Source organism: Castor canadensis, chromosome 1 (assembly GCF_047511655.1).
Source record: "Castor canadensis chromosome 1, mCasCan1.hap1v2, whole genome shotgun sequence".
In the NCBI taxonomy this organism is placed as follows: domain Eukaryota; kingdom Metazoa; phylum Chordata; class Mammalia; order Rodentia; family Castoridae; genus Castor; species Castor canadensis.
The window spans coordinates 133,132,759-133,157,173 of NC_133386.1; the positions used below are offsets into that span (position 1 = coordinate 133,132,759).

The following is a 24,415-nucleotide window of genomic DNA, read 5'->3' on the forward strand; positions in this document are numbered from 1 at the left end:
TGCCTAAAATGATACTCTTTTTCTTTTGGAACAGCTATTACTAAATCCCTGGGGGAGGATGTGTCTAGGAACGTTACTAAAAGTCTAGAGAGTTTTAAAAATTAGGAATTCCAAAAGGCATAAATAACTAAGTTAAATTCATGGCATTAGTACTTTTGTGCTCTATTTCGGAATAATGGTATGTTTTAAAATAATAGAATTAATTTTGCTTTATCTACTATTTATGGTGTCTGAAATGGTCAAAAAGATCAGTTCTAATAAATTTGTCATTGGGACTGGTGTTTGGGGGCATTTAATCAAATTTATTTTTGTTTAAATATTTAAGAGTTTTTCATGTTTTACTGGCTATGAGTTCAATAAATTGAGTCACTATAGTAGACTTAAGTTTTCCTTTTAAGTCCAAAGACCCCTCAGACACGAGGCAATTTAATAAAACATATTTAAAAAAAAGCAGATCACTAGATTTCTTTTCTAAATAATCATGTAAATAATTATTGTAAACCTAGTTTAAGATGTAAACTGGTAGCATTTTTCCCACTATGGGACTCTTGGTATTATGACAACAAAAAATGCCCACTCGATACTTTTCCCAAAATGAATTTGTTTTAAGAAAACAGACTGGCCTACTGATAGAATATAGGGAGTTAGGCTAAAATATTTAGCCAAATCTAGTAGTGCCTATAAGATCCCAATGGGACACACACAAAGTTGAGTTAAAAATCAGGAGTGAAGTTAAGATGATCACCCATTTCACCTGAGGTAAATATTTGGAGCCTCTTCAGCTACAGTTTGATAACTGTAAAGTACTTCAAAGTACAAAGGATTGTTATTAAAAGTTTTCCAGAAGTAAAAGTTCTTATTAAAAGAAGTGGCCTCAAACTCATTTTTTAAAAAGAAGTTGAATTCAAACTAAATAGGATGATAATCATCTCAGTTTCCTTAACAACAACAAAAAACAGTAGTCACTAGAATTAAGGTCTTTATTCACCTTTCTTGGTTTTAAGTATGAAGGTAATTTTTATGGTACAGAGATACTTCTGGTACTTGGTGCCACAGAGCCAAGACATGGCAGAATTCATTGAGCTCATCATCTCCTGGAGGAGTGGCAGTTACAGAAAATCCAATCAGCGACAGAGGGAATACAGTGAAATGAGAACCCCACACATCATGACCTGGCTTTAGGCTTGGTCTGTGATCCCTGGGACATCCAGGCTGAACCAAGCTCAACCCAGAAAAAAAAGCCCACTCCCAGGCACCACTGTGACTGACCTGGAAGTAGGCCAGGACTGAGAACACTCATTCAGGGTAGGTGTTCCGTAGGTTTTGAATGCTCAGCAACCTACAGAGGAACATAACATCCTCACTGGGCAGAATACCCCAGGCTTCTTTAGTTATATTCCAGAAGGCCAACAAGCTTTGACTCATTCATTCAGCCTATCTTTTCTGCTGTCTACTCTGCTCCAGATTCTATGCTGGGTCCAGTGGACCTGCAGGGAATTCAGAATGTGACAGAGAAAGCATATTTATAGATTAGTCACTATGATTCAAGGTAAAAAGACAGATAGGAGTCCCCATCTTAGCAGAGGCCTAGAGAACATAACACAGACAATAATATATAGTAGCCTGTGAAAAGGACCAAAGGAAGGCTCAGACTACAAACTCTGGCAGCCCAGAGATGAATAGCACAACACCTCTTTGAATAATGCAGTGGAAAAAACCTCACAGCTTACTGGAAAAGAGTAAGTAGCCAAACCCAGCTAAAGGGGAAATATCAAATCCTTCAGCCTCAGGTTGACCTCTATGGGATTACCCAATAGGCAGAGTGAAAAGCTTCTTACCTATAACTGCAGCTGCATGATATCCTTTGGCTTCTGAGTGGAAACTGGTGACCAGGAAACACAGGTCCAAATAAAGCACAAAACAACACAAGCCTGAGGTGACTGTTAGGCACTGTGGGATTAAGGAGCATGTGCAGGGCCACCAGGTTAAATGGATGGAGGCCCCTCAGGTTTTTCTGCACTTCCAGCGATGGGCCACGTGTGCTGGACAGATCCATTCTAAGAGCCCACAGGAGTGTGAGGGCTTCTGTGGGCAAAGGACCAGAAGCTACACTGTACTCTATTTATGCCTCCCATCTGTTTTCCTCCTTTCTTCACAGTTGTCGCCACCTGCCCTATTGTTCCTACTCTATCAACCTAAAGGTGGTTGAAATGGGCTCAGAAAGGTTACCTGTGGCATGGGCTAGGTCTCAGAGCCCTGAAGCCCTCAAGTATTGGCACAGCATTGGAGTGCCTGCAGTTATCTTTGTTGGCCACTTGGAAAATGAACAAGTTGAGCCAGATTAAAGGTACAAACCAGGCCTGGGTTGGACCTCCTCTGCTGGCTAAGCTGCAGGCCTGTGCAGCTATCTTTCTCTTCTATGGCTTTCAGAGAACAGCTCCAGCCTGTTGTTATCTCTTCTTCAGAGTAGCTACAACCTACACCTCTCCAGCTGAGCCCCATGTCTGGGCCACATTCTCTTCCTAAAGGCTCTAGGACTCCTATCTGCTCTTCTTTCTCTTCACAGCCACCAATACCCACTCTGCTCCTCTCTAGTCTCATCCTGTACTTCCTGTATCCCCAACCTTCACTTCTTACTGTTTCTGAAATAAACACATAGGCCCTTTCCCAATTAAGCTTCATTGTTAGAGGGCGCAGCTCAGATGCCCTGTGTTCCACTTGCAAATGCCCTACCTGAGCATGGGGTCCTGCACACACACACACTTCGAGATTAGTCACCATGGTCACTCCTTCCACAGACCAAGGCTCTCTCTGTGCTCTGCCTCTGAGACCAAGAGGTAGAGAGGGTTAGGAGCTTGGAACAGATTGTCTTTGTGTTAGAAAGGAGTCTTATCTGTGGACCCCACTGTAGTGAATTTACACAGCAGCCACCACAGGAAGAAATGAATTTACAATCTTTAGACGAAGTGGAACAGAGCTTACTTATTCATTTTGAAATCAAAGCTTCTCTAGTGAGCCTTTGGAAATAGGGGGTATCTACAACAGCAAAGTTTCATTTCCTTACCCTGAAATTTGAAAGCATATCAGTGAGGTCAGTGTTGATTTTGTTTTTAATTTTTTTTTGTGGACATCACTTTTTTTTTTGTACTGGGGTTTGAACTCAGAGCTTTATGCTTGTTAGGCAGCTATTCTACCACTTGAGCTACACCTCTTTTAAAAATGCTGTGGTTTCCCCCAAACTTGCTCCAGAATTACATTTCCTAGAACCTGGAGATAAACCTCATTAATACAAAATAAGTCTGCTTCTTCAAAATCCTACTGACTCCATTATCAGTGATCTTACTTTTTCACATACCAGAACATAATGGTGATGATGTTTAATGACAATGGATATGTATCTGCTGTTCCCCATAGGACTATTTTAAGGCTGGGGGTATCAAGTGGTAGAACCAAGGCCCTGTGTTCAGTCCCCAGTACTTCAAAATGGAAGAAAAAAACCCACTATGTTTTAAAGCTGTTTTCAACAGTACTATGTTTTGATTTTTTTCGTTGTATTGATGAATATCATTAGTAACTACTATCTTCATCATTTAAATGTGACTGAAATTATCCAGATCTGGAGTATTCCATTCTTTCAGGAAATTAATGACACAGATTTAAAAAAAAAAATGAGTTTCACTGCTAGTCATTAAGGAGAAACAAACAGAAGACAAGGGGGAAGTAATAAGGGAGAGCAATTTAGAGGTAGGCATCTTATGAGTGGTAATATTAAACATGTCTGGCCCACTGGCATGTGACTGAAGTCCCTTCCTTGCCTCCCTTCTTGGACAATCCCAAAGAACCCTTGATCTTCATTCCTTGGCTGGAGAACTTAGCCATCTTCCCTACCCCATCTAGTTGGACTTTCTACCTCACAAGGGGGCTGCCCTTTTAATTCTCTCCCCTTCCCCAATTCCTTTGTGCACTACCAACCCTACCCATCCCTAGACGCCCTTCACTTGCCAGGTTGAAAGAGGTTTCCTTGATAGTGAGAAAGTAGAGGGAAATCTTTATGCATTATCTTACCCCCAAACTGAGAGGTTATGCATGTCAGGCTAATTATAAACATCCTTTAGTAAGCAACAGGAACCCACAAATGATTTTGAACGAAGAACAGTAATAGAAAGGACCTTGCTTGTCTATGGCCATACCACCCTGAACGCGCCTGATCTCCTCTGATCTCGGAAGCTAAGCAGGGTTGGACCTGGTTAGTACTTGGATGGGAGAAAGTACCTTGCTTTATGCTTAGTCACTGGAGAAATACTTAGATAAATATATACATAAGTGAATGAGGAATCATAATCATATATTGGGAAAATTACTGTGGTAAATATAAGAGAGGCCAAGGGAACTTTTTAAAGCCACTCTAAGCCACAGTCTGAAGCAATATGTTGAAGTAGGTAGAGTTCATCTATTTTTATCCTGTAGGACTCTCCTCCACCTGAGAGGTGAAACTGCAACTCTAGTCTCCTAGGTGACACCACATAACTCAGTTTGCTCTCTCTGGTTATCACCCAGACCAAATATATTTATCTGATACCAGTTTAAGGCATTATCTTCCTGAAATAGGAATAAAAATAGGAACAAAAATCAAATCTCCCATAACAGAATTTCTGTTATCATAATAGGCTATTGGAGAAACCATCTAAGATAAGAAGCAAATGACCTGCTATTATCTGAGGAATTCAGCACCGGCCAAGTGCAACCCCACAGCTATTAGATGAAGAGGAGTCACTGCTTCACAAGTAATGATTCCAGGAAAGCCAAACAAATTAGCCTGATTCAGAGATTTGGAGGTCCAGGGACTTTCCTAATGTTGAAGACCTTCTCCCCAGGTAAAGGAGTTGCTGAGTCACAACAACATTCTCAGTTAAACAAACTTGGGAGCAACCCAGCAGCCTGGACAAGCCCTGGAACAGATGACTCCAGGTGCACTTGAGATACACGAAAACAATGACATTAGGAGCTGCCATCACCCTGATAGCCTTACATCTACACACTACCTGTCAGCAATACTTTTTCCCTTAAAGTTGATACCTTTTCTGGCCTCAAAACTGTGAGCAACTTGAACACTGTTGGAAGTTTTATCAATTTTTGTTTTTTTACCTTATTTATTTATTTATTTATGATTTAATGTGTCAGTACTGGGGTTTGAACTCAGGGCTTCACACTTGCTAGGCAGGCACTCTACCACTTGAGCCACTCCTCCAGTCCGACTTATTTGAGGTCTCACTACGTTGCTCAGGCTGACCTTGAACTCCTGGCTCAAGAAGTCTTCCTGCCTCGGTCTCCCACGTAATTGGGACTACAGGCAAGAACCACGATGGCCAGCTTGTCCAATGTTTCAAAGTACTAATCCATGGCCTTTCCCATCAGGAAGTATTCTGATAAATGAATTTCGGGCTCATGTTTCATGGAGATAATGACACCAAAAGCAATAAGCACCATTATCAAGGATGACTGGCACTGAGATTCTCATTTTTCTCCTTAGGAAATGATGTTTCCTGGATGAGGAAGGGAAGGTTAAGCAGAGCTGTGAAGCATGGTGACCTCATGATTCTGCTGCCTCACTCAGTTCTTCTAGGGTAGAGAGCTGGCAGAGCTCTGAGCGTGATTAGAAAGACGAGTATTTTTGTTATCAAAAATGGAACAAACAATCCAGATCTCTCTTCTTGCCACAACACCTGCATGTAACCTCACACTTGGATGAAGAGTGAGTCTATTTGAAGGGAGTCCTCTGACTTCCATTCTGAGATCAGTCCTTTATGCAGCCAGGACTTCCTGATCATGGAGCATGCAGTAATGGGAAGATGAGAAATCATAGACCAATCTTCTCATTTTACAAATGGAACCTGAGGCCCAGAGAGTTCAGGTAACACGTCCAAGGTCCTAAGGCAGGCCAGTGGCAAAGCCAAGACCATATCATGGTCTCCTGACTCCGAGTTCATTAATCTTTCTGCTGCAGTATCTATGGAAAAATTTTCATTTTGCTCTTTGGAGATGTAAAAAAAAAAATAAGGATATTAACTGTAGATGTCAGTAACCTCTGTCATCCTGGCTATAGTTGCCATTACCATCTATGGAAAGTTGGGTCCTCAGTCAACTATTCAGGCTTGAATTGGCTCAGGTTTCTACTGCTCCTGTGTGTGGTTCAGGACCTCTCGGTCTGTAAACAGGCGAAAGGCAATCTGCTCACATTCCTGCTCGATACCACATTCAAACAAACACCCAAACAAGCCTTGCTCCTCCACAGCAGCCAGATCAGAGTAGCCACAGGGCCCACTGTGCAAGATCCAGGGGTGGGACCAGTCAGCAGTCTCCATAGGATTCTTGTTGAGGTAGATACCTAGGTTGACTCTCTTTTTCTTACTGGTTGGGTGTGAGTATAAGAGCCATGGTTCTGACAGTATTCCAGCTCCTTCCTTCAGCTTTGGTAAACTATCCCACAGTAGCCTCTCCTCAGTAGTGGAAACGTCTTTGCCACTAGGGTCCTGGCGTCTATGTGAGATCTCCAAAGGCTGGAAACTCACTACACTGCCTTGGCAGCCATGGGGAGGCTCACAAAGCCCTGAGTTTAGGGCCTGTGTCTGAAAATATTCACCAAGATCAGTGCTGAGAGCCTCTGCCCGGCATCTGTTTGGTGTCCGGGCACTGCAGTAGAGCACAGGGCAGCCAGTCTTTCCCGTCACCTCTGCCACTTGGCACTCTCCTGTTACCAGGGGCCTAATGAGCTTGCCACGATGCCATGTGGCCCCTAAGTCATCACTGTAGATCATCAGGGAATGAGGCTTGGTGCAACATGGTAGTGGAAAGCAACAGAATCGGTGTGAGAAATAGTAGGCATATGCAGGGATAACCAGCCTCCCTGACTGCAGCTGGATGCCATGACCTGGGCCCACAGCAAATGTGGCCCAGTGCTTCACCTCCGGTCCAATGACTTCCTCGGTCAAGTCCCTCACCTCACTCCACGAGCAGCCAGAATCTTTACTATAGATGAAGCAGAGGCGGGCAGCATTCTCGCCTGACACAATCTGTCGACATTCAGTGACATGGTCCTGCACACAGATGAAAAACAGGTATACAGAGCCACTTCTCTGCTCCCACACAGGACAGGGGTTCATTGTCCGATGTCCAGGTAATGTGGCTTTCATCAATGGCTCCAGGGGTCCCCACTAGTCAAGGGGAAGAGAGAGAGAAAGAAAAAGAGAGAGAGAGAAAAACATGGGGCTCACTAAAAGTACTAGTACTTTTCACACATAAGAAATAAATGATATTAAAATCTACAAAATTGTGAAGTCTCAAATAATTATAAGATGACTTAAAAAGCTGGAAAGAAACAGTGCTAGATATTGTTCATTCTGTGTCCTCTGTCTAGAATGTTCTTTGCTTTATCATACTATAACACCCAACTCAAAAGCCTTTGTGAAACACCTTCTCCTCTTAAATCATACGGTAAATTCTCACCTTATTCATGGATTACACATGGTTTTTATTAACTGTGGTCAAAAAATAAATGTTAAAAAATCAAAAGAGCCAGGCACCAGTGGCTCACGCTTGTAATTCTAACTACTCAGGAGACAGAGATCAGGTGGATTGTAGATCCAAGCCAGCCCAGGCAAATAGTTGGTGAGACCCTATCTCAGAAGAACTCTTCACAAAAATAGGGTTGGTGTTGTGGCTCAAGGTGTAGGCCCTGAGTTCAAACTCCAGCACCACAAACAAACAAACAAAAAATCAAAAGAAATTTCAAAGACAAAAGTTTTAATTCCCAGAGAAGCTCTGTCAGCCCCACATGATCATCAATGTAATCTGCTATTTCCCTGCCCTTAATTTAGTGAAAATATGCATGGCCAAAAAGCAAGGTAAAATTAATGTGCTTAACTGAAGTGATAAAGTGAAAATTTGAGATGCGTTGAAAGCGGCATGTCTTTAGTGGAAGTTGGGCAGTGTTGTGGGAAAAATGAGTTTCCTCAGAACCACAGATTTGCGGATGCCAAGGGTCTACTACAGCAGTTAGATAACATTATAAATTGTTATAAACTGTCTCCCTTCTTAGACTATGAGATTTTTGATGACCGACTTCAAATTATACCAATTTTGTATCTCTGGTGCCTGGCACATGATAGTAGCTAAATAAAATTTTACAAAAAAGAAACATGGAGGAAGAAGAAAAGAAAAGGAAGAAAGAAAGAGAAGAGGAAGAAAAGCAAGGCAAGCAAATCAGGAAGGAACAGAAAGAAGTTTAAGACAGTGATTTTTTTTTTCCTTCCTGTGCTACCCTGGGAGGCAATGCATAGCAATGTAATTAAAAGCTGAAGCATGGAGTTAGAGACACCTAATTCAAACCCTGCCTTCATCATGACTGAAAACTGGGCAAGTTACTCAACCTTACTTTACCTCAGTTTATTCATCAGTTAAGTGGAGAATTTAATAACATCCTCACAGAGGAGTTGTTGAAAATATACAGTGAGATAATGCCAAATCAGATGTATCACAAAGAAAGTCCTGATCTCCTTAATTAGAAATTGGTAAGAAAATATCTAGAACCCAATAAAAATGAGCCAAGGACAAGATCAGACAAATCACAGAAAGAGAAAAAACAACCTTACACATAAAAAACAAATGCAAATTAAAATTAAACCAGCACAGCATTTTTCATCTACTAAATTGTCAAAATCATAAAGCTTGATAAAATTCTGTTGGTAAAAATGTGAAGAAAAAGACTCCCTTACATATGGGATGGACTGTTTAACTCTTATGCAGGACTATCAAAATTATAGATATATTTACTCTTGCCCAGGATGCCTAATTCTGAAAATTTATCCTAAGACATATCTGCTCATCAAATGAAGTAGGTATAAAGGGCTGAGAGTATAGGTTAGGGTATACCACTGTGTAAGGCCCTGGGTTCTGTTTCCAGCACCAAAAAAAAAAAAAAAAAAAAAAAAAAAGTATGTATCTGATGATTCACTGGTAAGCTAAATAAACCTCCTTTCTTTATAAAATTGGAAAAAAAAAGATTTCATTCTAGCTTTGCTTGTAAGAGTAAAACACTGTAAACATTCCAAATATTCACTATGGGGAATGGTTAAGTCACCACACAATACATGAGTTTAAAAAATGGAAGATTCAGGCTCACGCCTGTAATCCTAGCTACTTGGGAAGTGGAGATCAGGAGGATGGCAATTTGAGGCCAACCCAGGCAAAAAGTTCACAAGAGCCCATCTCAACAACAAAAATTGAACGTGGTGGTGCACACCTGTCATCCCAGTTACTAGGGAAGCACAAGCAGGAAGATGGAGGTCCAGGAAAAATGTGGGACCTTATCTCAAAAATAACCAAAGCCAAAAGGGTTGGGGGATAAAGGTTTGGTAGTGCCTGCCTAGCAAGCATGAGGCCTTGAGTTAAAAAAAAAAAAAAAAAAAGTACCAAATAATAATAATCATAATCACAAAAGAGTTTCCCATATATATTGATATGAAAGATTTCTATTAAATATTAAACAAACAAGCCAAAACACAGAATGTATGTGGTTTTGCTAGGTTTTTTTGTAGAAGAAATGTAGATGAAAAGGAGTTCTGGTACCACAAACTACGTAATTGGACAAACATTTCTGCTCAGAACTAGAAAAGAGATAAAATATTAAAAACAAAGCCCAAAATATATGTTTGTAAGCACCAAAGAGAAAATAAGGAAAAGATAAATTACAGCCTAAGAACTGAGAGTGCTTTCAGAGACTGCAGCTGGTATTTCAAGTCCCTTTTCCCTCAGGGTATCCCTATTAATTCTCAAAGACATAAATGAAAGGCTGAGATGCTGAGCAATTCATTTCACAGTCCTATCAGGCAGAAGGACAAGAACTAGAGGCACTGGTAAATCTCACATGATTTGAAATTAAACTTTAAAGGGCAAAATCCTAGCAGCTAAGTAAAGAACTGAAGCAGACCAGTCTTCATAGCCAGCACTCTCAGAGACTGGTTGTCATTATCTTCTTTGGTGGGACATACATATGCTCTATGACCCAGTAATTCCATTCTTAGAGATACCTACCAAAAATTACATGCCCATAGGACCAAAACAAATGTGCAGGAATATTCACAGTGGCATTATCTATACTCTTAACAGCTAACCTAAATGCCCAACAGTAGAAGGTGTACTTAATTGTAATATATTCATTCATACAATGGAATATTATAGAAGGTAAAAATGAGCAAATTACAGCTGCACACAACAATTTGGATAAATCTCAAAAACATGTTTGAAGAAGCCAGACATAAAGAATACATAGATTAAAGATAAGCAAAACTAAATTTTAGAGCTACGTAAATCAGAGAATGAAAGTAAATAAAGAGGGAATGGGTTAAAGTGGGTAAGTTTGTGAGTGTATGTGACTTCTGGGCAATGAGGTTACGTAACAGGTACGGTCCAATTTTGTTTTAATGCTTAACAGCTCATTGGCTGTGACAGAAAGCAGTGCAACATAAGCACAGGTAATGCCTGTCCTAGAGAAAATTAAATACTAGAACTCCACGCTCTGCTGGGTTGCAGGGCTGGGCTTCTATGGAGGCCAGTTATACAAGTTGGTTGTCTGTTCCAGAGAAGCCATGAAGACTCAATGAGGCAAGGTAAAAGGATAGGGACTGGAAATTCCTGAGAGTAAAAAATTTCTCCATAGGGAAATATGAGCCAATGTTATTACAAGCGAAGATAGAGGTTGCTGTCAAGATCCATGTTTGGCAGAATAACATTTGGACTGTTAACAGACCAAGGCATCTACTATGGACATGAGGTATAATGGTGAGAATGTTGAAAAGCAGAGAAGATTAGGGGTATTTAAGTAACTATTACAAAGATGGATGGATGGATGGATGATGGATGGATAGATAGGTGGATCTATAGATGGACAGATACACAGAAAGAGACACAGCTAAGTATGTTTTACAACAGACTCTCAAAATCATTGTTTCACTTGCTCCTCACTTCAGCCAGCTCGGGAGGAAAGTAGCACCAAGAAATATGGGAACTGAAATACACCTGTGGCTCCCAGATCCAAGAGCAACAACCATTCTTTCTGCACTAACGATTCAGTAAAACTGTGCTACTTACAGGCAAGGGTTCCAATTCTAGTTCTGCCACTTACTAGATGTATGGCCAAAGCAAGTCACTTTAATTCTCAGGCCCAGATTCCTCTTATAAAATGGTGATAATAATATGTACCACACATAAAGCATTTAATAGTAATAATAATATTATTATCCCCTCCCCACTCTGTTATTCACCAAATGTGGTCTTAAAATAAGTGACTTGCCTCATGGAACACCAGGATTCCTCACCAGCAAAACTCAACTAACAATGCTTATTTCCCTGGGTGACTTAAGAGGATTAAAAAGAATAGAAATGAAACGTACACCACATGTTAGCTGGATCTGAATGAATCATAGAAGCCTCTGAAGTTTGAGAATGAGTCTGAAGCCTGCTTCTACTATTGTATTATAGCTGCGTGCTGAACAAATGGCAACCTCTCTGAGCCTCAGTTTCCTTATTTGTAACATGTGACTGACACAATGGCTGTGAAGATCCAATGTGCCCCTTGTACACCATAAGCACTCAGTGAAAACTATTGGTTTTACTGTTTTTTCCTTCTCAACTTCCCAAAGGGCTCTTCCAGCAGTGATGGGAAAAGGCCCAGACCCCAAAGTACACTGAGCTCTGTAGAAAGGAGATGAGGCCCAGGCCCAGACTGAGATGAGTCACCTGTACTGAGTGCCCAGTCCTCAACCCTCGCCTCAGCACCAGGTAGAGAGCATCTTCATCCCTGCTTGTGGAGCGCTTCTCTGCAAAGGCCAGGAAGGTATGTTTGGGGGGAACGTAGAGCAGGGCTGGGATCCGGTAGGTAATCCCTTCCTTGTCTTCTTGCTGGAACAGAGGGCTGTTCAAGGAGCACGATGTCACTTCTTCCATGACCTCTGCAAGGATAGGAGGTAGCTCAATGTGTGTCCATGCTGGCCTGCATACAAGTTGTCTGTCATTCCACTACTGGAGGGTACAGATGGGATACCAATGTTCTCAAAGTTTTATTGCTTTATATATGGGCTCAACAGCACAAGGCAAGCAATATGCTCTCTTAATAAATCTGTTCTCCAAACTCTGTGGGAATCCTGTGCAGCATGTGTTAACTGTCTCTCTCAGAGAGGTTCTCCATTTGCTTCTGCCTAGCATCCATGGGTCTGAACAGCCTGGACTGAATTTTAATGTCAGTCTCTTGATTTGGGATTCCTAGATTATTTAGGTAATATAAATGCAAACCCAATTCATTTAAGTGAATGTCTGTGGTTAACAACTCTCTTGGGAGACTTTCTCCCTGTACTGGAGCGAGGATAAAAACAATCATCTTTGTCAGCAGGGAGATTTTTTTTTTGTCCTACTCTACTCTATCAGAGGGTGTGTACCCAACAGTGGTGTAGATTTTCAAGGGACGCAGCTTCACATAGAGATCTCAATTCCAGCTAGTCTAACCTTTGTGGACCTACACCTTCAGGTGCTGTGACAGCAAGCTTGTTAAATCCTAAGCTTTTAGGTGAGACCAGCAAACACCCAAGGCAGCTGAGGGGAGGTTAAAGGGCCAACTACTGTAGTTTTCACTTTGTTCTTATTTCCAGGCCCCTGTGGATTTATCTTACTTTCTTGCAAATTCAGCTATAAAGAGCTTTATGATATTTCATCCACATTTTCCTGAGTGGCTGGTCTGCCATTACTGACAATGGAAGCTTCTAAATCCTCTTCACAAAGAAAACCAATGTTCCACTTCTCAGAGGCCCAAGCAGGGAATTCAAGCCAAACAAATGTGATTTTTTTTCCCTCCAATCACATCATCCAAGCTCTATCTTACAAAAGCATTTGTAAAACTTAGCAGGTTGTAAGAACTAGGCCTTATTTAGTCAATAAAGATAGAATTAGTTTTTGACTGGAATGGCATGATCATTTTAGACCAATCAATAGGCAGCTTTCTGGGCAAGGAACTGTAGGCAAAGCTGCACTGCTTCTTCACTCATTTCAGATCATAAGGAGTAGTCAGAAAAGAATCAGGATTCTATGCTCTCAAGAAATCCACACCCAAGTTTGGGAAACAAATACATAGGATGGACATGGACAAATACAATGTGATGTAATTAAGTGCTACTTTAGAGGTAAACATGAGAGCAAGTAGGAAAACAAATCAAATCCTCAGAGGACTTTGAGTGAGGGCAATAACTGTGACAAGTGAGTTCCTGCCTCAGATGGCTGCACACTCTGGTTGGAACACTCTTCTTTAGATTGTCACATAGCTCACTCCCTCACCTCCTTGAGCCTGTTCAAACATCCAGTGAGGCCATTCCTGACAACTCCCCTATTCACACACTTCACTCTCTGAGGTCTCATACACTATGCTTATTCAATACACACTACAGAAATGGAAGTTCCATACAGGGTATGTGAATGCCTATTTTATTCACTGCTACCTCTTCACACCTAAAACCATACCTGATACTTGATAGATATTCAACAAGTATTTGCTGAATGACTAAATAAATGAATGAACTGGAGTGTAAAGAATGAGAAGTGAAGCTGAGTGCCAGTGGCTCACACTTATAATCCTTGCTACTTGGAAGGCTGAGATCTGGTGGATCGTGTAGTTCAAGACCAGCCAGGCAAATAGTTTGTAAGACCCCTTTCTCAACCAATAGCTGGGCACAGTGGTGTGCGCCTATCATCCCAGTTATGGCTGGAAGCATAAAATAGGATTATGGTCCAGGCCAGCCTAGGCCAAAAACAAGACAAAAACAACCAGAGAGAAAAAGGACTGGAGGTATGGCTCAAGCAGTAAAGCACCTGCCTAGCAAGCACAAAGCCCTGAGCTGAAACCCCAGTACCGCCAAAAATAAATAAATACATAAAAAGAATGAAGAGTGGATTAGTCACCTGAGGGTAAAAAGTAGGACAGAGGGAGTGAACATGTAAAGCCAATAGTCAACAGAAAACAGAGCTGTGGGGACTGTAGTGCAGTATGACTATTCTGAACTGGAGTGCAAAAGCTGTGAGCAGAGATGGGACTGAAGGGGTCAGCAGAGTTCTGATCCTGGGAGGCTTTGGCACCTTATCACTCTGTGTATCTCTAGAGTTTTTTTTTTTTTTCATGATCATTTTAGACTAATCGTAGGCAGCTTTCTGACCAATGAACTATAGGGCAAAGCTGCACTGCTGGGCTGGGATGTAGCTCGGTGGTACAGCACTTACCTAGCACGCGCGAGGCCCTGGGTTCGATCCCAGCACCAAAAAAAGAAAAGACAAAAAAAAAAAAGCTGCACTGCTTTTAGCTACAGCCACCAAGTTAAGACAAACTTCCAATAGCACAGGAATGACTCGTTTAGTTACTAACTTAAGAGAACTGTGGCTCACTATCATGAGGGAAATGGCCTCACTGAGTCAGAAGAAAAGCCTTCTCTTGCTCCAATCTTGGCCTCTCAATAGCACAATCAAAGATAGGCCAGGTAGATGACTGTCTTCTTCACACAGTATTAAAGTGCACCTCCCTCTCCTGCCAGGGAGGATCAGGCTTTCTTCTCAATACACATCTGTATGACAATAGCTTGAGCCGGGCTACTGTAAAGGTTAACATAGGATTTGGATCAGCAGAACCACATGACCTTGGGCATGTTATTGAACTCTCAGCTTCAGGATCCTCATCTACAAAATAAAGAATTAGGGCTGGGAGTGATGTTTAAGTGGTAAAGTTCAAGTGGTAGAGCACCTGTCTAGCAAGTGTGGAGCCCTGAGTTCAAACCCCAGTACTATCAAAAGGAAAAAAAAAAAAAAAAGAAAGAAAGCACTAACAAGCTTTAAGTGGCTGTTACAAGGCTTGTCATATAATATGAGCATACTCTATGACAATTTTATTTTTAGACTACCAATCACTGCATATTTTCCTTGAATCTTGTGAATGATAACAGTATATGCATGCACTACATAAAAATGTATGTTAATGACAGACCACATTTATGATGGTAGTACCATAAAATTATAATGTTGCCAACAAATTCCTATTGCCTACTGATATCTTAGCCATCTAAATGTCACAGCACAGCATGTTATTCACATGGTTGTGGTGATGCTGGAGCAAACAAAACTCCTGTGCTGTCAGTCATATAAATGTACAGCGGATGCAATGACATACAGTACATAACACTTGAAAATGATAAACAAATGACTGTTACTAGTTTATGTATTTACTATACTATACTTTTTACCATTATCATTAGAGTAATAAGCTTCAAAAAGGTTAGTATAAAATAGTGTGACATGTTATCTAGTGACAGCCTCACACATCTCGTGTTTACTGAGTTTTCTGATTGTATCTGCCATGTTCTCTTGACTTGAATCTCATGTTTCATTCATCATGACCCGTGGAACAATGGAAAGATATATATATATATATATATATATATATATATATATATAATCTCATGGGTGTGTAGGAGTCCATCTATACCATCTAGGTTTTTGTATACTCTATGATGCTTGCACAACAGTGAAATCTCTGACACGTATTCTTGTCATTAAACACGACTGTGATAATAAACAATGACAATTCCTCTTCTTCGTACCATTTGAATGCCTCTTCATCTCTGGGAGAGAGATCATAGTTTAAACTCTCATAAGGTAACGATCTGAGTTATATCGACAGTATTGATTATCAGCCAACACGTACCTATTAATCACTATCTAAACAGGAATTCTCAAGGTGTTAAGAACAGAGCACAGGATGGGCACAGAGTGTGATGGAAGGAGTAGGAAAAAGGAAAGGAAGAGGAAGAGGAAAGATTGCCAAAGGAGAAGCACAATGTGTCATAGGGCAGGATTCATGTCCCAGCTCTACTTCATACAGTGACCTAGCGCTGGTTACTCAATCTCTCCATATGTGTATTTGAGACAGGGTTTCATTGTGAAGCCCAGGATGGCCTGAAACTCACTATGCAGCCCAGACTGGCCTCAAACTCATGATTCTCCTGCCTTTGCCTCCTGAGTGCTGGGACTACAGGCATGCACCACCACATCCAACTCCTTGTTCATAAAATGTGGATAATATCTACTTAAAGAGGACCAAAATTAAGAACTATTTAAAAGTGTTTTATAAACATCAAAGTCTTTATTATAATTATGACAGCTTCACAATTTCACTTATGGCTCTACTATCACTACAATTAGAGTCATTATCATTAATTTTTATTAATTGTGATTATGCTGATAAGTTACACGATGGCATAATCATTTTAGATCAATCTGTAAGCAGCTTTCTGAACAATGAACTATAGGGAAAAGTTACACTGCTTTCAGCTGCCACCTCCTAGTTGATCAAGAAAAATTCCAAAAGAATATGAATGACTCATAGCACTGCCATAACAGAATCATAATGGACTCGTAACAGTCATAAGTGAAACTGAAGGCATGAAAATTTATAGTAAAGACTTCTATTTGAGTTTCTGCTGGGATTCGAGGGGGTGGGGGGGAGAGGAAGGGGGTGGAGTGGGTGGTAAGGGAGGGGGTGGGGGCAGGGGGGAGAAATTGTGAAATTTGTTATGACAAATTTCACAAAACCATGTGCTGGGAGCTAGGGATGAAGACGAATCAGCTACCGGTCTGCTTTGGAGATGTTCATTTTAGCAGAGAACTCAAATTACTAATTGCTGCTTCATACAATCACCTTCCCATCAAATTCTCCCTGCTCCCTTACTGCAGAGAGTAGCTTGGGCTCTCAAGTATGGCTTGGCTTTGGAGGGGGGAAACGCTTACATAAAGCCACTAAGTAGCAAAACCTGGACCAAGTCCTAGGCATCCTAAATTCCAGCTCACTACTCTTTTGGTCGCCCACTACTCTTCCCCGTTTTGGGGTTAGAATGGTTTTCCTGGTTTCGGTTCCCCTTCATCTCCACAATGGTAAACTGAGGTTTAAGTTTGGCTTCACTGGGAAGAAAACAAAAATAGAATGACCAGTCTAGTTACCGACTGTGGCTCTGACTCCATATTCCCTCAAGATTGGCAGTGGTGTTGGCTCTTCTGTCTCCCAACCCGGCTCACCTGCGCGGGACCCCGGCTCCACGCGAGGCGCTTTCCGGAGCTCACGGGGACAGGAGATGACCTGCACAAAGCTGGAGAGATGAACAGAGAGGAAGAGAAACTGCGGACATGGAGACAAACCGCGGGGAGCTGGTAGGAAAGAAGGCGCCACAGACAGGCCCAGGGTGGAAGCTGGTTTGCCGCAGTCGGCCCGCAGGTGGTCTGCAGCAGCCAGGTGTACCCTCCCGCGCCCACGACCCGGGACAGGTCACCCACAGCCCCAGCCCTGGCTCCGCCCACGGCGCCAGCCCCGCCCACGGTGCCAGCCCGGCTCTCAGCCTCAGCCCTAGCCCCGCCCACAGCCTCAGCTCCGCCCCCGGCGCCAGCCCCGCCCATTCCGGCGTCCCTCTTCGCTTGCTCTAGCCGCGGGACCCCACGCTCTCGTCTATTGGTTGGTCCGTCGGTAGGTATCACCGCCTAAAACTCCCCTGACTGTTTAAGAGTGGAACAAAGGTTCCGGGCCTCAAAGGGCACTACAGAAAGATCCAGGGCCCAGAGCAGTGGGCACGCCCCTTGCAAAAAATACAAATAAAAATACATTTATATAATTTATTACATACGTGTGTCACCTACTCTACTGTCTTTTCACAGTCATGGAAACTACGGACCACGTCCACCCCGACCAAAAAAGGGAAATGTCTCATCTTGAGACAGTGCATCTAAGGAAGACAGCAAATGATTGGAGGCAAAGAAACCATAAAACAATTCAAATCAGTCTTCAAAAACTATGTGATCAACAAGACTACCAGGAAATAGGGAAAAGGGAGATGAAAACACAAAAGTACAGTGGCTTCAAAATAGTTTATCCACTCTGTGACGCAGTATAATTAGTTATAAAGAAATACACCAAGATAATTAACTTTACTTTCTCTGAAACAATAGTGGTGACACTCCTCTATTATATTTGCATTATATATGCAAAGATATATAAATATATAATTATATGCGTGTAATATATACAAACATAATTACAATAGTAAAAATATCACATCCCAAGGTGGAGATTTCACAGCATAATGAGGCATGCGATGCATGGAGAATGATGAGTGCACAGGCTCGACTGGAACGACTGGAACGACTGGAACACCACCTATACCTGTGGTGTTGCAGAGAGACCAGGTCCCTGTCCACATGAAGAACATCATAAACCTTTGTTCTCCTTTCTCTGGTTTGTGTCAGCTTGGGGTTTTCTTTCCCCACACACTGGCTCCCTTGTGTTCCAGTGTAAGAATAAAGGGTCTCATTCTGTGAACTGTGCCTCTGTCTGATTCTTCTGATAGGAAGCATAAGAACTCAACAGGGAGCAGTAAAAAATGTAAGGTCATTTTTAGTTGGAGCCACGTACCACATAAAGGAATTAGGCAAACATCAATAGAGGGAAAGACAGGCTGCTAAGTTAGAAGATGTAAAAAATTTAAACTTCTCCAGTTTAAATTCACGATACAGAGAAAATACAAGGTAAGTCTGGATTTTTTTGTGGTGTGATAAAGTAAAAAAGAGTTCAGAAGCACAGAAGCCAACCTCAATACAATCTGATGTATTTTTTTTTTAAAAAGGAGTGCTAGAATCAGACTAACCCAATAGCAGTGAGCCCAAATAATACTATTTCCTCCTAAAGGAAATCAGGCTTCCATGGAAGAACTGATGATTTCAGATCTAGAGTTTTTGTATAAGATAATCCTACAATATCTTGTCCTACCAGAAAGCAAAGAAGCTATAAAAGACTCTTGGAGTCATGTTGCAAGCACCAACTTGAAGATGATCCCACTTGCTAAATATGGAAAATTTTGAGCATCAAAAAGAATAATGAACCAGGCATGGTGGCTCATGCCTGTAATCCTAGCTACTTGAGAGACTAAGACCAGAGGATCATGTTTGGAGACCAGCCCAGGCAAAGAGTTCTTAGAACCTTATCTTCAAAATAACCAGAGTAAAATGGACTGGAGGTGTGGCTCAAGCAGTAGAGTGCTTCCTTTGCAAGTGCAAAATACTGAGTTCAATACCCACCCCCCAGACCTATCAAAAAACAAAACAAAACAACAACAACAACAAAAAAAAACCCAAACCTGCAAAGGATCAAAGGATTGGATTAAATGTTAAAAATTCATGGGTTCACATATCAATATGGAGGGAAAAGTCTCTGTGGTCACTTCAGATGCTGCTAAGGAAAGAATCAAGCTTTTATTCTGCCTTTCCTATTCAAACTATATTTCATGATGATGGAAAAAATTCTCTTTTATAAATGAATCAAATAATAATTGCAAAGGAATGATGTAATTTCCTTTTTTGCAACCTCTAATGAGATAATGAATCTAGACAGTTAGCAATGGTTGCTAAAACCATCAGATGAATGGTTGGTACAAAATTTTATAATAGAAGGATCAGGTCAAAAACATCTGAGCTCACTTGATATCACAAGCAGATATTATGTGGCCTCCTGATTTAATGTAATAAAAACTATACAGCCTCCTCTATGAAATTTTCTTGACAAAAAATAATCAATCCTAAGTATAGTTCAGTGGTAGAGTTCTTACCTAGCATTCTAGAAGTTCTGAGTTTGATCTCTGGCACTGAAAAAACCCCAAACAAAAAAACTGAATCAGCAGTAGAAAACATGTTAAATGTCACTATCAGGATGCAAATGGTAAAAGGAAAAAGGGGTGGGAAAAGTATTATAGGCTAAAATTAAAAATCAACTAAAGAAAAACTAAATCTCTTTTGGATCCCCATTTGAATAAGTCATCTCTAAAAATACACTGAGACAACTAGAGTAATTTAATCAGTGACCAGATATTAGGTGATATTCAGGAATTGTTCATTTTTAGGAGTGATAATGGTATTGCAGTTATGAGAAAATCTTCCCAGTAATAATGAGCACCCGTCCCTAGATCTTGTTTTCTAATATTATTCTTTCATAAAAGAAACCAGGACTCTTTATAGTTGATTATAGAGCTGGAGCAGGGAAAAATACAAGACAATTGTGGAACATCTTGTGGTACCTTTTAAAGGAAGAAAAGATCATAGGGACAGGATTTTCTCACACAGGAGCTCCTAATAGTCGTGGCCTGAAACCAGTTGGATGGGAACATGTTGGTAGTATTTTATTATATAACTCATAGAATAAAACAAAAACCAGGGGCTGGAGGCACGGCTCAAGTGCCCACCTAGCAAGCACAAAGCCTTGAGTTCAAATCCCTGTACCACCAAAAATAAATAAAAATAAAAACCAACTCTATATTGATATGATTACTAATTTTATAAATAAATTGAGAAGTGACAGCTCTTCCTTACAGTAGAATTCCAATTAATAAGCATAGAAGGAGGAAATAGAAAATTATCATTAGCTTTCCTTTAAGGCTGGCCAAGGGACTTTATTTATCCTAACAAGATGACAGAGAAAATATAGCTTTACTTCTAAAATACTAAAATAACTCAGCCATTTTTAGTGCTTCATTCAGAGTCTGAGGCTCTGCCACAGGGATGGGTTGATTCTGCTTCCTTGTTGTAATGTACACTAGGACCCACTTTCCAGGTCCTCCTTCAGTGAAGGCCTGTGACACAGCTGAGGATGAAAGAAAGGGAAAACCCCAGGAACAGAAAGAGCAGATAGGAAACTAAAGTGATAAGAACTGACAGTCACAGGTGCTGTAAAAGCATTTGCTGGTATCCTAAAATTAAACCAGCACTGTCAGACCCTTACAGTTTATATATTTTAACATTCACTTTACTATCCTGAAATTTAGAAATAAGATTCTACCCATATAAATATTTTTAAATCAATGAAAACAATTAAAAGGGAAATAATGTATGATAAAATAATACCTGTTATAATACATAAAGCCTGCATTAACCTGGCCCAAATTAGACCAGAGTTAAAAGGCTTCCATGGGTCTAATGTTCAGTTCCAACAGAGCTCAGTAGCAGCCTAAGAGTTGCCCACCTTTTTAAAGGGTGTATGTGGTGTCTGCAAAGTACAAGTAGCCAGCCCTGCTGCACTGGGTAAGGCCCAGGATTATCTGTGTTTTCAGTTAATAATGTGATTTTTCTCTTGGAATTCTATATTCTAGAACACACTTCTCTCTGTGCAGCAGTCTCTGAATTGGAGACATACATTAAATCTCCCATTTGGTGGCTTCACACACAGATTGTAATTTTCCTTTACCACTGAAAACTTTGCCCAGAAGTTTGAAAAACCTATCAGTTGAGTTCAGGTGACTTTTCTCCCCTTTGAGAACTCAAACCAAGCAATTTAACATAGATATGTCAGAGATCACAGCCACCATAAAATCTTACCTCCTAGACAGGCATGGGGGGACATCAAGAGAAAGGAGGGCCTACTCTGCAAGGGACAGCTTGGCTAAGGAGGCCTTTTCCCCTTGGAGCACACAGGGTTCAGGAGTTCCTTCAGTGTTTTTTTTTTTCTCCCTTCTGAATGCCACTGTTTCTGCCCTGTAGTCATTGGCATTTTTTGATCACTCTGATGCACAGGGGCTCCCTGCCCTCATGGGACCACAGGATGGAGACTTGGCCTCTCCTCCCTACAATATACAGCTTTCCTCCCTGAAGCAAGAGAGGGGTCAGGATCAGTGGTACAAAGGAAGAGAATGGTTTTGTGCCAGCTGATGAAGCCATGGATTTGCTTAATTCAAGTGGCCACCTGCTTGGACTAAACAAGTATTTTTGGTGCATTCAAAGCTCTATATGCACTGGGTTTGGTGGTGCATGCCAAAATGCCAACACTTAGGAGAAGAAGGGAGGATGATCGAGATTTCATGACCAGCCTAGGCTACGCTATAACAAGGTCCTGTCTCAAAAAACAAAAAACCCCAAACCCTACATATCCTTATTTCTGCCATCATTTATTTTACCTTGGGAAACCCTTTGCTTACTGGCCACAGGCATATTGCTCTTCCATTTGGGTTCATGTGTGGACTTGCTGCTTCATTTTATAACATCCATTCTGCCTCCTGTCCAGAGACAACAACCTACATTCTATTTGGGCAATGTGTTTCAGTCCTACCTCTTGCTTGCTCAGCCTCAAAATAATAGGTAGGACAATGGGGGCCTCTTATTCCCTTTCCCTTCACTTGACAGCATTTGCTACCAGATCCCAGGAAATCTCACATCCCCTAACCTTGCCCATGAAAGCCCTTGTCTTTCCCAGAAATCTGTATCTGATAGGATCCCATCCTTGTTAGCAAAACTTTCAGTCTGTTCAGAATCTAGAATTTTATCCTATTTGCAAGCTAACTGGTAGCCTGCTGTTCTTTCATGGATGTTGCAGAAGATATGAGACTGCTAGGTCAGAGACAACTGTATTACTTACGGTACTGCCTACATGAGCATGATGTCTGCCAATTCCCTGCAGCCCTACTTGCAAACATGCTGCAGGTAGGTCCAGATGGATACCTCCATGAGCAGATCCTGACTGGTAGGACTCAACCCTTTTATTGTGAGTAGTAAGAAAACCCGCTCATCTCAGGGCAGCTAACCGCCAACAGAACACTGAGGAATGGCCCAGGGGCTCCCTTTCATGTGAACCAAGAACAAACACAAAGTGAGACTTTGTTATCTTCTTCCATTCCCTCAGGTTGTTCTGAAGAAAACTGTACTATTCCTAAGATATATAAAGGCACTGTGCACACAGTAAACAGATTAGCATCTGAATATTGTTAAGTAATGAAAAATATTAGATCTTTCCCCTCTCCTTAGTGGTCCTTTTTGTTTTGGAAGACTTAAGTCCACTGAGGCAGGTGTGAAGAGCCGAGAACCAGGATAGTGTGATGGGTGCCAGGGTTTCCTAGTGGGAAGGATGCTGCAGACCTGCCAGAGTGTAAAGAGCACCCCAGGAGCATCAAAAATAGGCTGAAGTGATCACTCAATAGATTCATGTGTGACACCAGGCCAGAGATGCTCTGCAGCCTCCCAGAATGCATTGGTCATGAGGTTTGACCCTGCAGAGGGTATTTTTGGTTCACTTGATGGGCAATTGTCCTAAAACACAACAGGTGCAAAGGTGGAGGTGGGATAACTATAAGCCGTTGGGCTGATACCCACTTCTTCAACATACCTAAATTGCCTTAACTGTTTTCTGGAGTTGGGGAGATAATTTCATTAAGAGATTCATGCAGTACAAGAAGTCTCCAAGTGGATCTATGGGCAAGTATTAGGGACTATGGCACTTATATTTTTCATCCTGTGTGTGTAGGCATTTCTAGGGTGTAAGCAATCTTCATATCAAAAGGATAAATTATCTAAAACCTCCTGCTCTAGAGAATGAATGAGATTTGCCCAAGGTCATAACTTAGAACAAGACTAGAACAACCCGGGTCTCCTGTCTCTTACTTTAGGACCTATTTTTCCCCCTCTCCCAACCATACTCCTGTTGGGATAGTGAAAAACTGGGGTAAAAAATATTATCACTAGGAAAACAGTTAAAGTAAAAATATGCATATGAGGATACTATGCAGCTATTATAAACAAGTTTGACCTATTTACAGTATTTTGAAGTACCTACAAAACACTATGTGTAACAAATTATTGCAGAGTGCTGGTGGTTCACACCTATGATCCTAGGTACTTGGGAAACTAAGATTGGGAGGATCACTGTTCAAGGCCAGCAAGGGCAAATAGTTCTCAAGACCCCATCATAAAAAAATAACCACAGCAAAGTAGACTGGAAGTGTGGCTCAAATGGTAGGCCCTGAGTTCAAACCCCAGTCTCACCAAAAAAAAAAAAAAAAAAAAGCCAAATTATGAAGCTGGGCACAGTGGCATGCACCTGTGGTTATAGGTAGTTCAGTGCTGAGGCAGAGGATTGCTTCTGAGGGTGAGTTCAAGGGCACCCTGGGCAACAGAATAAACCACTGTCTCAAAAACAAACTACAGGACTTATTTCAACATAGTTAGAATTCCTGTAAGAAAAAATAAAAACACTATAGAAGCCTTAAGTAGGTCAAGTCACTTTAAGTAGGTCAGTAGATCACTTAAAAAAAGATGCTGTGAGCATTAGTGAGTTCATGTATGTAAAGTACTTGGAATACAAAGTAAGTACTGAGAGTTGTTATTGTTACTCTTTTTATCACTGGAGAGCTAAGAGTTCTTAGCTACAAGGTTCTCAGGGACCTCTGAACAGTGAAACAGCCTAGAAACGAAAGTAATCACGGTAGTAGTAGAACTGTTAACACTTGCTGCCGTGTTCCTTCCATAAAGACTATCACTCTAC

General features: G+C 41.2%; 1 protein-coding gene across 4 annotated transcripts; it reads right to left on the reverse strand.

Moving 5' to 3' along the window:
- Nucleotides 1-966: 966 nt before the first annotated feature.
- On the reverse strand, nucleotides 967-17,541 carry Neu3 (neuraminidase 3). Of its 4 annotated transcripts, none has more exons than XM_074082864.1 (3): nucleotides 17,077-17,392; nucleotides 11,794-12,005; nucleotides 967-7,211 (listed from the first exon to the last, which is right to left on the reverse strand). In XM_074082864.1, the coding sequence occupies exons 2-3, from the start codon at nucleotides 11,998-12,000 to the stop codon at nucleotides 6,171-6,173; spliced, it is 1,248 nt and encodes a 415-aa protein (XP_073938965.1). In that variant the 5' UTR covers nucleotides 12,001-12,005; nucleotides 17,077-17,392; the 3' UTR covers nucleotides 967-6,170. The 4 variants fall into 4 exon arrangements, with proteins under 4 accessions (XP_073938965.1, XP_020039897.2, XP_073938943.1 ...); XM_020184308.2 differs by having other exon boundaries at nucleotides 17,152-17,279; XM_074082842.1 differs by lacking the exon at nucleotides 11,794-12,005 and having other exon boundaries at nucleotides 17,152-17,541.
- Nucleotides 17,542-24,415: the final 6,874 nt, after the last annotated feature.

What these genes read in the sequence shown, in the direction of transcription:
- Neu3 (XM_074082842.1), bottom strand. Translation starts at nt 17,526, where the DNA reads ATGGGCGGGGCTGGCGCCGGGGGCGGAGCTGAGGCTGTGGGCGGGGCT. An exon ending in GGAGCCGGGGTCCCGCGCAG is followed by an intron (nt 7,212 to 17,151) that starts GTGAGCCGGGTT and finishes CCCCTTGACTAG; the next exon opens with TGGGGACCCCTGGAGCCATT.